The following is a 13,194-nucleotide window of genomic DNA, read 5'->3' on the forward strand; positions in this document are numbered from 1 at the left end:
AGTTGAATTGTTGCTCTATGTATTCTTTCAATTGTTGGAGGGTTTCATCTATCAAAACCTCAGGTGGTGCCTGCCCACCTTTTACAGTTGTAGGCAATTCTTTGCTCTTATCTCCTGCTGCCATAATACTGATTTCTTTACTGGGGTCTCGAGTTGTAGGCTTTCCAGCCGATCAGTGGGTCAGTGATTAATTAACTAACACACCGCCGAAGTTAGGCATCTATGGGACTTCGAGCCGACTACCAACCGGAGGCTTTCGGAATCGCATAGAAGGAGAGGCGAATTTAGACTTTTGACCGAGGACTTTTATAAAGAGGAGTCCTTACCTCAGTATGTAGGTCCGATGTCCAAAATTCAGATTCTTCCCTCAGCTATCCTGTTCGCTACGCCAAAATTGTTAGATCTCTTAATTTCCAATGAAATACGAACTCTGGTTGTAGTTTTAATGTAATTTTATTCTGGCAGCAGCAACAAGCTTCTGGCTTTAAGCCAGGCCTTTGTCCTTCTGAGAATGCATGGCCAAAATGGCTGTACTTATACCTGGCTCAGTTTACAGAAAAGAACGCGCCTTCTTTGACCTTATTGGCTCAATTGATATACCGTTAACCTTTAATTGGCTCGCTACCAAAGGTCCTAAAATGTCAAGTTGATTGATGATTTAATGCAATGTGGTCTGTGTTTTCTCAAAACTGCAGCCAGGTTGCAGAGCTTGAATTATCTATCAGGTATTAATCCCTTTGCTCTCAGAGAACAGCGATATGAGCAGCTTGTGGTCAGTTTCAAGCTCGAACTTGAGGCCAAATAAGTACTGGTGCATTTTTTTTACCCCGTTAATGCACGCCTGAGCCTCTTTTTCAACCATGTTGTAGGCCCTTTCGGCCTTGGATAAACTCCTGGATGCATACGCAACTGGTTGCAAAATCCCTGAATCATTAGCCTGTTGTAATACACACCCGACCCCCCTAAGACGACACCTCACAAGCTAACACTAATCGGTTACATGGATTATACAGGACAAGCAGTTTGTTAGAACACAATAAATTTCTGGCTTTCTTAAAGGCAACCTCTTGTGAATTCCCCCATACCCAGTCATCTCCTTTGCGTTGTAGCGCATGTAGGGGTTCTAGCAGGGTGCTTAACCCAGGTAGGAAATTACTGAAATAGTTAAGGAGTCCCAGGAACGACTGCAGCTCCATCACGTTCTGTGGTCATGGCGCATTTTTGATGGCCTCCGTTTTGGCGTCGGTGGGTCTGATGCTGTCTGCTGCAATTCTCCTTCCTAAGAATTCGACGTCCTGTGCCAGGAAAACACACTTCAAGCATTTCAACCTGAGCCCCACGCGATCCAACCAACTAAGAACCTCCTCCAGATTCTTCAAATGCTCCATGGTGTCCCGACCTGTAACCAATATATCATCCTGGAAGACCACTGTGCAAAGAACGGACTTTAGCAGGCTCTCCATATTCCGCTGGAAGATCGCCGCGGCCGACCGAATCCCGAACGGGCACCGGTTGTAAATAAACAGACTTTTGTGCGTGCTGATGCAGGTGAGGCCTTTTGAAGACTCCTCCGGCTCCTGCATCATGTAGGCCGAGGTCAGGTCCAGCTTAGTGAACGTCTTTCCTCCAGCCAGGGTCGCCAATAGGTCGTCTGACTTGGGTAGTGAGTACTGGTCCTGCAGCGAAAAACGGTTAATCATTACTTTATAGTCCCTGCAAATTCTAACCGTACCGTCCTCCTTGAGTACCGGGGACAATCAGTCTGGCCCAGTCGTTGAATTCCACTGGTGCGATGATGCCTTCACATTGCAGCCTGTCCAGCTCGATTTCCACTTTTTCACGCATCATGTATGGAACCGCCCAAGCCTTGTGGTGGATGGGTCGCGTACCGGGAATCAAATGGATCTGCATTTTCACCCTCGAGAAGCTTCCAATGCCTGGCTCGAATAGCGATGGGAGCTTGCTTAGAACCTGCATACATGAGGCATCGTCGACGGATGAAAGCGCTCGGATGTCGTCCCAGTTCCAGCAGATTTCCCCTAGCCAGCTTCTGCCAAATAACATGGGGCCATCCCCTGACACAATCCACAGCGGGAGTCCGTGTACTGCTCCATCATAGGAGACTTTGACTTCTGCACTGCCAATTACAGGGATTGGTTCCTTGGTGTTAGTCCTTAGTTTAATCTGAATGGGGCTGAGCTTGGGCCTGTGTGCCTTCTTTCCTCACAGCCTGTCGAAGGCCTTTTTACTCATTATGGACTGACTTGCCCCCGTGTCTAGCTCCATAGATACTGGAATGCCGTTCAGTTCAACTTTCAACATTATTGGTGGGTATTTTATCGTGAACGTGTTTACCCGTACACTTCTGCCTCCTCCGTATGAGTTTCCAACTCAGTCTGATCCACTGTGGATTGATCTTCCTCTGCAACGTGGTGGTTTTCAGGGTTTGCGAGATTTGCAGCTTGTCTGCACATTCGTTGGAGGTGTCCCATTGTTCTGCAACCACTGCACGCATAGTGCTTAAAGCGGCATTGATGGGGCCGATGATCACCTCCGCAGCACCACCAGGGTGTTAACTGCCTTGCATTAACAGATGATGGCAGACTCTGGGTCAATTGAGGTCGGGCCACAGCAGCCGGCATGTACGTTCTGCGATGTACATTTCTAATCAAAACCGATGTTACTTTATGCACAGTACTGGCCGGAACTTCTTTATTCTGCGAAATCTGCTTGATGTTGTCACTGGTGGACATAAATGCCTGGACTATCGTTATGGCTTTACTCAGATTCAGAGTTTCTACAGTCAACAGTTTGCGAAGGATCGTCTCATGTCCGATGCCCAGTACAAAAAAGTCTCTGATCATTTGTTCTAGGAATACCTCAAACTCACAATGTCCTGCAAGGTGCCTTGGTTCGGCGACGTAGCTCGCCATTTCCTGGCCCTCCGATCGTTGACATGTGCAGAACCGATATCTCGCCATCAAAATGCTTTCCTTAGGATTTAGGTGCTCCCGGACCAGCGTACACAATTCTTCGTAGGATTTCTCTGTTGGTTTAACCGGTGCCAGGAGATTCTTCGTGAGGCCATAGGTTGTTGCCCCACAGACAGTTAGGAGGATCGCCCTTCGTTTGGTGGCATTCTCGTCCCCTTCCAGCTGGCTGGCCACAAAGTATTGGCTGAGTCTCTCCATGAAGGCCTCCTAATCGTCCCCTTCTGAGAACTTCTCCAGGATGCTGACTGTTCTTTGCATTTTCACGCGGTTGTTTGTTACCTTGTCGCCAATTGTTACACTCATAATAAATGGTGAGATTGAGTACTGTGTGCAATGAGCGAGTGTGACCTGAGCTTCGTTATTAAGGTTCCAGAGTGCAGGTACCTCGTGGGTGGTCTGCTTATATACTGTGCTCCCAAGGGATGCTGGGATCCCTTGGGACTCCAACAGGTGGAACCTCTGGTGATCAGGTGTAATGCAAGTTACAAAGGGTTAAATACATAACAGAGACACGCTCCATCGTGTTGTGTGTCACTACCACCGTGCTATATGGGATAGATTCAGAACAGATCTAACAGCTCAAAACTGGGCATCCATGAGGTGCTGTGGGCCATCAACAGCAGCAGTATTTCATTGCACCACAACCTCATGGCCCAGCATATCCCTCACTTTACCATTACCATCAAGCCAGGGGACCAACCCTGGTTCAATGAGGATGCAGAAGAGCTTGCCAGGAGCAGCACCAGGCATACCTGTGTTGCAGCTTCTCCAGAGATACTGGGGAAGCTGCAACACAGGTCTACATGCATGCTAAGCAGCGGAAGCTAAGTGATCCCAAAATCAATGGATCAGATCCAAGCTCTTCAGTCCTGCCACATCTAGTCGTGAATGATGGTGGACAATTAAACAACTAATGGGAGGAGGAGGCTCCATGAATATCCCCATACTAAATGACTGCAGAGACCAGCATGCAAATGCAAAAGTCAAGGCTGAAGCTTTTGCAACCACTTCAGCCAGAAGTGCCAAGTGGATGATCCATATCGGCCTCCTCCTGATGTCCCCACCATCACAGAAGCCAGTCTTCAACCAATTCGATTCACTTCACGTGATATCAAGAAATGGCTGAATGCCCTGGATACAGTAAAGGCTATGGGCCCCGACAACATCCTGGCTGTTGTACTGAAGACTTGTGCTCCAGAACATGCCTCTACAAGCTGTTCCAGTACTGCTACAACACTGGCATCTATCCGCCAATGTGGAAAACTGTCCAGGTATGTCCTGTCCACAAAACACAGGACAAATCCAATCCGGCTAACTACCGCCCCATCAGACTCAATCATCAGCAAAGTGATGGAAGTGCCGTCAACAGTGCTATCAACCGGCACTTACTCACCAATAACCTGTTCACCGATGCTTCATTTGAGTTCCGCCAGGACCACTCAGCTTCAGACCTCATTACAGCCTTGGTCCAAACATGGACAAAAGAGCTGAATTCCAGAGGTGAGGGTAGAGTGACTGCCCTTGTCATCAAGGCAGCATTTGACCGAGTGTGGCATCAAGGAGCCTGAGTAAAATTGAACACAATGGGAATCAGGGAGAAATTCTCCACTGCTGGAGTCTTGCCTAGCACAAAGCAAGATGGTTGTCGTTGCTGGAGGTCAATTATCCCAGCCCCAGGACATCGCTGCAGGAGTTGCTCAGGGCAGTGTCCTATGCCCAACCATGTTCAGCTGCTTCATCAACGACCTTCTCTCCATCATAAAGTCAGAAGTGGATGATTGCAGTGTTCAGTGCCATTCGCAACTCCTCAGATAATAAAGCAGTCCATGCCCACATGCAGCAAGACCTGGACGACATTCAGGCTTAGGATGATAAGTGACAAGTAACATTCGCGCCACACAACTTCCAGGCAATGACAATCTCCAACAAGCGAGAGTCTAACCACCTCCTCTTGATATTCAATGGCATTACCATCGCTAACTCCACCACCATTAACATCCTGGGGGTTACCATTGACAAGAAACTTAATTGGATGAGTCACATAAATATTGTGGCTACGAGAGCAAGTCAGAGGCTGGATATTCAATGCCGAGTATCTTACCTCCTGACTCCACAAAGCCTTTCCACCATCTACAAGGCACAAGTCAGGAGTGTGATGGAATACTCCCCACTTGCCTGGATGAGTGCAGCTCCAACAACACTCAAGAAGCTCAACACCATCCAGGACAAAGCAGCCCGCATTATTTGCACCCCATCCACTACCTTCAACATTCACTCACTCCACCATCTGCGCACCGTGGCTGCAGTGTGTACCATCTATAAGATGCACTGCAGCAACTCGCCACGACTTCTTCGGCAACACCTCCCAAACCCGCAACCTCTACCACCTAGAAGGACAAGGGCATCAGGCACATGGGAGCACATCACCTGCAAGTTCCCCTACACACCATCCAGACTTGGAAATTTATCGCTGTTCCTTCATCGTCGCGAGGTCAAAGTCTTGGATGTCCCTCCCTAACAGCACTGTGGGAGTACCTTCACCACACTGACTGTAGCAGTTCATGAAGGCTTCTCAAGGGCAATTACGGATGGGCAATAAATGAGAGGATGAGGGAACCAAATGTAATATATCCAAGTCTGCTGATGTTACAAAACTAGGTGGGAATATAAGTTGTAAGGAGGATGCAAAGAGACATCAAGGGGATATAGACATGCTAAGTGAGTGGGCAAGAACATGGCAAATGGAATATAATGTGGAGAAATGTGAAGTTATCCACTTTGGTAGGAAAAATAGAAAAGCAGAGTATTTGTTAAATGATGAGAGATTGGGAAGTGTTGGTGTTCAGAGGGACCTGGCTGACTTGTACACGAATCACTGAAAGTTAACAGGCAGGTACAGCAAGCAATTAAGAAAGCAAATGGTATGTTGGCTTTTATTACAAGAGGATTTGAACATAAGAGTAAAGACGTCTTAATGCAATTATATAGGGTGAGACCACACCTGGAGTATTGTGTAGTTTTGGTCTCCTTACCTAAGGAAGGATATACTTGTCATTGAGGGAGTGTAACAAAGGTTCACCAGACTGATTCCTGGGTTGGGGGGGGATTGTCCCATGGGGAGAGATTGAGTAGACTAGGCCTATATTCTCTAGAGTTTAGAAGAATGAGTGGTGATCTCATTGAAACATACACAATTCTTACAGGGCTTGACAGGATAGATACAGGGAGGATGTTTCTTCTGGTTGAGGAGTCTAGAACCAGGGGTCACAGGACTGAGATAAGGAGAAATTTCTTCACTGAACGGGTGGTGAATCACTGGAATTCTCTACCCCAGAGGGCTGTGGAGGCTCAGTCTTTGAGTACATTCAAGACAGAGATCGATAGATTTTTGGATATTAAGAGAATCAAGTGGAGGAAAGTGGAGTTGAGGTAGAAGATCAGCCATGATCTCATTAAATGGCAGAGCAGGCTCATGGGGCTGAATGGCCTACTCTTGCTCCTAATTCTTATTTTATGTTATGTTCTTATGTTAAATGCTGGCCACATCCCGGAACAAATTTTTAAAAATCGGCCACCTGAGAGGGCAGACAGGGCCTTGGTTTAACATCTCATCTGAAATAGATTTAAAACTCTTTAAAATAATTATATGTTCGGAGTTAAGAACAGTAGCAATAGATTTAAAACTCGTTTAAAAATCACATGTTCAGTGTTAAGATCAGTAGCAATACTGATCTCTGCCACAGAAAGTTGTTGGGGCCAGTTCGTTAGATATATTCAAAAGGGAGTTTGATGTGGCCTTTACGGCTAAAGGGATCAAGGGGTATGGAGAGAAAGCAGGAATGGGGTACTAAAGTTGCATGATCAGCCATGATCATATTGAATGGTGGTGCTGGCTCGAAGGGCCGAATAGCCTACTCCTGCATCTATTTTCAATAGATTTTAAACTTTTTAAAAAAAAATCATATGTTCAGGGTTAGGAACAGCAGCAATAGATTCAAAACTCTTTAAAAAAAATCATAAGTTCAGGGATAGCAAGAACAGCAATGGATTTAAAACTTTAAAAAAATCATATGTTCAGGGATGGAAACAGCAGCAATAGATTTAAAATTATTTTTTTTAAATCCTATGTTCAGGGATAGCAGCAATAGATTTTAAACTCTGCAAAAAAAATCCTATGTTCAGGGTTAGGAGCAGTAGCAATAGAATCAATACACACACGCACACACAAAAATCAATAGTAACTTTTATGCCCCATCTGTTGTACTTTTGCCTGAATACTTTTTTTTCGCGGAAAAAGATGGAAATAAAAAGGCGGGCCTTTTTTTTGAATCGGCCGGCGTGCGGGGGGCGACGGGCCAATGAGGAGCAGAACGAGTGCGGCTGGGCGGGGCCGGCGCCATCCAATGGGCGGGCGCGACGGCGTTTTAAAGCGGCGGCACGTTGGGCCAATCAGCGTGCTCTCGCTCTACCCGACGAGGCTAGACTTGGTGCAAAAGGAGGCTCGAGAGTGCTCGCCGACCATCGCAGCCGCCGTGCACTGTCCGACCACCGGTAGGTATGGCTGGGCTAGTGGGGGGGGAGGAGAAAGCAACCGCGCCGAACCACCTTCTCAAAAATGTCTTTCGTTTCCCCTTCCTTTCCACTCTCCTCACCTTCTCGTCTTTTCCTTTTCCCATTACGGCGACGGGAAGATGGTTTTCCAACACTTTATTTTGTAATGTAATGTGTGTGGAGAGGAGGGAGAGGGGGGGGGGGGAAAGCGCTTGGCTTAGCTTAGCTTAACATGGCAGCTCCTTAATGGCGAAGGCTGTGAGGAGAAAGCGAGAGAAACGCTTGTTCAGTCGCCACCATTTACTTCCCTCCGCTCGAATTAAATTTTTATCTTGCGTTCGTTTTCCACTCGGGTTTTTCTTCCTTTATCCGAATCGGTGCGTTTTAATCCGGGTTGCTGGGCGCAAAGTGTTTTTTCCACACAACTTTGTGTGTTTTATTTTTTCTCCCCCGGCAGCGGCGTAATGTGATCGTATAATGGAACCGCTATGCGTCAAGTGTAGTCTCTTCAACTGTGCAAACTTTTCAGTCGGGAGGCATTTAATGTGATTTTCCCCCCCCCCCCCTCCTCACCGAATAAATTCCTTTTTTTTAAGGGGAGGGGAAAAAATAAAATTGATATATAATCCTGAGGAAAAGATTATAATTTGTGTGTGAGGCATTGTTAGCTGTGTGTGTGTGTGCTCGGGCTTTCTAGCTGTCGTTCACTCCTATTGCAAAAGATGGAGCCATTTTAGCCCAGCGTGTGTGTGTGTGCTATTGAGAAGAACCAACACACGCACACAGCGCTCGCTGCCTCTGCTCGCACTCTCTCTACACCAGCGCTGTACTGCCAGACCAAAGGGGGAAGATTTTTTTCCACCGTTTCAATTCCTTTTTTTTAGTTAAAAAAGAGCCGCTGCAAACTCCCCGGCCGCGCCGATTTTCGGCGCAAAAAGCCGCCTTAGCCTGACGACGGAACAATTTCAAGGAGACTTTCTTTCATGAGGAAGGATTTCACAAAATGGAAGAAGAATTATTGGGATGTTGACCTGTTTTTTTTTCTCTTCCTTGTCGACGGCAGTTCGCCATCATTGCTCGCGCTCTCCACATATATACACACACACCAGCCCCATGTACAGTGCAGTCCCCTCTCTATAGATCTGCTTAATAATAAAAGCGAGCTTTCTAAATACCAATTTTTTTTCTTTTTCCTGTAGGTTTATACGGTCGGGGAGATTTTTTTTTAAAGAGGATTTTTTTTTTGTTGTCCTTGAACATAAAATGGAGATGGAAAGAACATGGCGGGAAAAAAAAATAAGATAAATAGCTGAGGATAGAGACTTGGAGAGTATTAAGCTCTATGCTGTTGAATTGTCTGCATTGAAAAGCCCTGTCGGCTGTGTTTGGACTAGTGCTTTCAGTTTTTAGCCTTAATTTGCGCTGATCTGACTCCGTCTCCGGAATATAATATATTTTGGTAACAATGGAAAGAAGGACTTTGCCGCGTAGGGTTTTAAAAAAAAAATATATTTTAAGATCTGTACTTTTTGGGGTTTAATTAATTCAAATGAGGATTTAAAAAAAAACTTTTAGCAATTTTTAATTCTTAACATGATTTAAAATAGAAATTTAGTTTGGTTTTTGGATTTTTTTTCTTGCATGATACTTCATTTTTTTTTGGAATTCAAAACATTTTGATTTTTCCCAAAGTTGACATTAGGTAGGTGTCATATAGGAATTTAGAAGACAAATTATAAAGCAATTTTTGAATTTTACAGGTCCAAATGCAGATGTTACTTTTTAGGAAAATTTAGAGGAACATTTTTTCTTTTTTTTTATATATAGATAAACACCAAAATGGCAAAACGTGACCCGAAGAAGCCAAGGGGCAAAATGTCCTCCTATGCCTATTTTGTTCAGACTTGCCGTGAAGAACACAAGAAAAAGAGCCCGGAAATTCCTGTTAACTTCTCAGAATTCTCTAAAAGGTGCTCCGAAAGATGGAAGGTAACTTGTTTTCCTAGTAAATATGAGTATAAATATATTTTAACTTGAGATGTTGGTGTAACATATGTACTCTTCATCAGACCATGTCTAGCAAAGAGAAGTCCAAATTTGAAGATCTGGCTAAAGTAGATAAGGTGCGTTATGACCGAGAAATGAAAAATTATGTGCCAGCCAAAGGTAGCAAGAAAAAGAAGGACCCCAATGCACCAAAAAGACCTCCGTAAGTGTACCCTCAAAATATTGTTGGTAATAGACCTGATTAACATTAAATAGCTATCACTTCTAAGAATGAGCACCATGACCTGTCCCTTTTTATAAAAAAAAATTTCAGTCCCATTTACTTTCCCTCTCTAATATCTCCATCCTTTCTCTTCAGTATGGCCACTTATTTAGCTCACAACTTTTAACATGACTGGGAGGACTGCATTTTCCAAAATATTCCATGATTGATATTGTGTGGGCAGTCTGATACTATTTTTTGAAAGTGGATTTGAGTGGTATTGACTTTTTGTTCCAAGCTTAATTTTGATTTTTTTTTTTTTGCTTAATTCCTCATCCACCACACAATAGTGCTGAGTCCAATTGTATGGCCGCTTGCTGTATGTTCTTTATAGTTTGAAGCTTTGCTTTGTGCCCAACTAGTTTCTGTGTTTCTATGAAACTTAACTTGCAGAAGAATAATAGTTGAACTGCTGTTTTAGATTCACTTGTAGTAATTTCTTTGCAGATCTGGATTCTTTTTGTTTTGCTCAGAACATCGACCAAAAATCAAGGCTGTGAGTCCTGGCTTGACTATTGGTGATGTAGCAAAGAAGCTTGGTGAGCTGTGGAATGCTTGTAGTGATGAGGAGAAGAAGCCATTCAATAGCAAGGCTTATAAGCTGAAGGAGAAATATGATAAGGTAAGTCCAGTTGCAACATTAAGTACTTCCACATCTTGCTCCCAAGGCTAGGTCTGAATAAATAACTTAAGAATATGTGTTTAAACAAAGTGCAAGTTACCTGGTGGTGTGAGCCCATCATTCCAATATGCATGACATCAAATTCCCTCCTACATTGAGAAACATTTGTAATGTTTCCATACAATATATTGGCTCTCTATTACCAGGAAGACTTGGTAGTTTGAGTCTTGTGTGAATTGGTGGTGGTCTCATGGGAATTCTCTTCTAAGTGACCAATGAGTTTTTTTTTGTTTAAGGATGTTGCTGAGTATCGTGCCAAAGGCAAGGTGGATAGTGCAAAGAAACCCCCTGCCAAGAAGGAGGCATATTGTGACGATGACGATGATGATGATGAAGAGGATGAGGAGGAAGAGGAGGAGGAGGATGATGATGATGATTAAATTGTATATTTGCCTCAGCATAATTACTTGCTATGTAACTGAAAGCATTTAAACCCTGTTACAAGTGTTGCAACCTTTTAATTTTGTAAGTTGGTGTGTATATTGTCTAAGGCAAAAAGTAGCTTGAGTTTTAAACTGTACAGGCCTTTTTGTAATATTCACACTACAGCGGTGGACATTGATTCAGCTGTTAACTCTTCTTTCTGGAAACTGGCTTGTCCTTTTGTACAGAAGGGGGATTTAACTGGATTAAAATGTATTTATGTGGTGTTTGTGTTTAAGTGCAGTATAGTTTAAAGTGCCGTTGTAGCCAATTCTTCAATTTTTGAGATTGCTGTAAGTATGAGGGGTAATGAAGCAATCAAAGTTTAAAAAAAAATCAGAGTTGTCAGTAGGCATTTTAAGCCTGCCACGCTTGTAGACCACATTGCATAGTATCTGATGTACTAGAATGGTGGTGCAATATGTTTTTGACTTCATTCAGAATGAGTAAGGTATGGTTTATAGAAGCAGAGTAGCACGATGGCAGCCACCTTTGGGTAGTGATTACAGATAATCTAGACCTATTGGATTGGAAAGGAGGTAACCATCATTCAACACTGACCTCCTGTGCCTATATATACATCATTGCTGCTGCACTTCCAAGGATTTTTTTATATTTGTAAGCAGAAGCCAAATCCAAAGGGCTGTGAAATGGCAAATAATTCTTTCCATTTCTGTGAACTGCTGCTCTCATTCATTATAATGAGAATGGAATTGTACCAAACAAAAGCTTTGTTTTTGGAACTAATAGGCCTGCTGTGTATGTGATGTTCTAGGTAATGTATTCATGCTGTAAAGTGATTGCATACTTTACAATTGGTGCAATTTGGGAACAATTGAGCAACATGCTTTAAGATGTCCCCTTTTTATATAAAATAAAAATAAAAATGACATGACTTTCTGTGCAGTGCTATGTGGCCCTACCTGAAACTTCACAGGCTGTGGTGAGTCCTAATGTTGTGCTTTGCTGAAATCCTAGTGACAACCCTGAGCATTCTGTACTTTAAATGATCTTGTAACTAAGGTATATTTTCTTTTTTTGTATGTTTAGTATGCTAAAATGTGTTTTGAAGTAATTAAAACAGGATTAAATTTGTAAAGTGTTGGTCATTCTTAGCTGTTTCATGTAAAGGGTATCCCTCCACCATTTTTGGTAGTTTTATCAAACTGAACCATAGAATGTTTGAATTGCAATTAAGTCATAAATAATCGTTCACCCCAGAAAGTATGTATTGCAGCTAGAAATACAAAATTCCTTTTCGGGATGGTGTCTCCATCTATACTTTTAGGCATAATTAATGAAATCAATCCCTATGTGAACTATAAGCATACTAGGGTGTACTAATTTTAAAATGCAACCACATCAAATGTTCTATTCATGTGTTGTAACAAATAGTTTGGGAGATGGCCGTGCCTAAGTTTTATAGTAGTGAATATAGGTGTTATTGTCCACTAGTTTTTTTTTGCATCATGCTGTATCAGCTATTTCAACTCTTGTCTGTGCCTCCCTAGTTGTCCTGAGGAAGTAAATGGCCTTGTGATGTGGCATCTGTCTTATCTAGGGAATCCAGTTCTGAGGAATAGGAATTGTGTATGGAATCACAAAGTTTTGAGCACTTTGTTAAATGACCACTCTGGGGCTAAGGTAAGGCACTTGAAGCCCATGTGATAAATGGTCTTGTTAATGCACCTAATGTCTTATGGAAAATGTTTTCAGATGACTTGAGATGAAGGTTGTATGAAGGGTTTAGAAGAATGTGATCTTACTAAAACGTATACGATTGAGGGGGCTTGAGAGAGGCTATTTCCAATTGTAGGGGAAACTAAAACTAGGGCACATGGTCTTAGAATAAGGGGTCGCCCATTTAAAACTGATGAGAGGAATTTGAGGGCTGTAAATCTGGAATTCTATGCCCCGGCAAGCTGTGGAGGCTGGGTCACTGTCTATCTCCATCTTAAATATATTCAGACAGGTTTTTGAGTGAGTCGAGGGTTATGGGGAGTGCAGGGAAGAGTTGAGGCCAAGATCAGATCACGTTGAATGGCAGAGCAGGCTCGCGGGGCCAAATGGCCTACTCCTGTTCTCATTTCTTGTGTTTATGACACTGGGTGCGAAAGTTGTAGCTTCATCTCAGCACTGCTTTTAAGTTTTTCATGCTGGTTGAGCAATCAATTGTCCAACTTCTACAGCTCTTAACTTGTAGATGCAGCATGATATTGCTGCTAGGCCTTAAGTTTTATATTTTCATTTAATCAAAGTTCATAATTAATGGGGAT

At 43.4% G+C, this 13,194-nt stretch overlaps 1 protein-coding gene across 1 annotated transcript; it reads left to right on the forward strand.

Annotated features, from left to right (window-relative positions):
* The first annotated feature begins 7,436 nt into the window (after positions 1-7,436).
* Positions 7,437-12,017, forward strand: LOC139265658 (high mobility group protein B3-like). The gene is made up of 5 exons (XM_070882857.1): positions 7,437-7,544; positions 9,372-9,533; positions 9,614-9,753; positions 10,261-10,435; positions 10,732-12,017. The coding sequence occupies exons 2-5, from the start codon at positions 9,384-9,386 to the stop codon at positions 10,873-10,875; spliced, it is 609 nt and encodes a 202-aa protein (XP_070738958.1). The 5' UTR covers positions 7,437-7,544; positions 9,372-9,383; the 3' UTR covers positions 10,876-12,017.
* The last annotated feature ends 1,177 nt before the right edge of the window (positions 12,018-13,194 follow it).

The sequence above is a fragment of the Pristiophorus japonicus genome, chromosome 6 (assembly GCF_044704955.1).
Source record: "Pristiophorus japonicus isolate sPriJap1 chromosome 6, sPriJap1.hap1, whole genome shotgun sequence".
NCBI lineage: Eukaryota > Metazoa > Chordata > Chondrichthyes > Pristiophoridae > Pristiophorus > Pristiophorus japonicus.

Bases quoted from the DNA above. Each gene is read 5' to 3' on its own strand.
- LOC139265658 (XM_070882857.1), top strand. From the start codon at position 9,384: ATGGCAAAACGTGACCCGAAGAAGCCAAGGGGCAAAATGTCCTCCTAT. The intron at 9,534-9,613 runs GTAACTTGTTTT...ACTCTTCATCAG, and splicing joins GGTGCTCCGAAAGATGGAAG to ACCATGTCTAGCAAAGAGAA. The intron at 10,436-10,731 runs GTAAGTCCAGTT...TTTTTGTTTAAG, and splicing joins TGAAGGAGAAATATGATAAG to GATGTTGCTGAGTATCGTGC.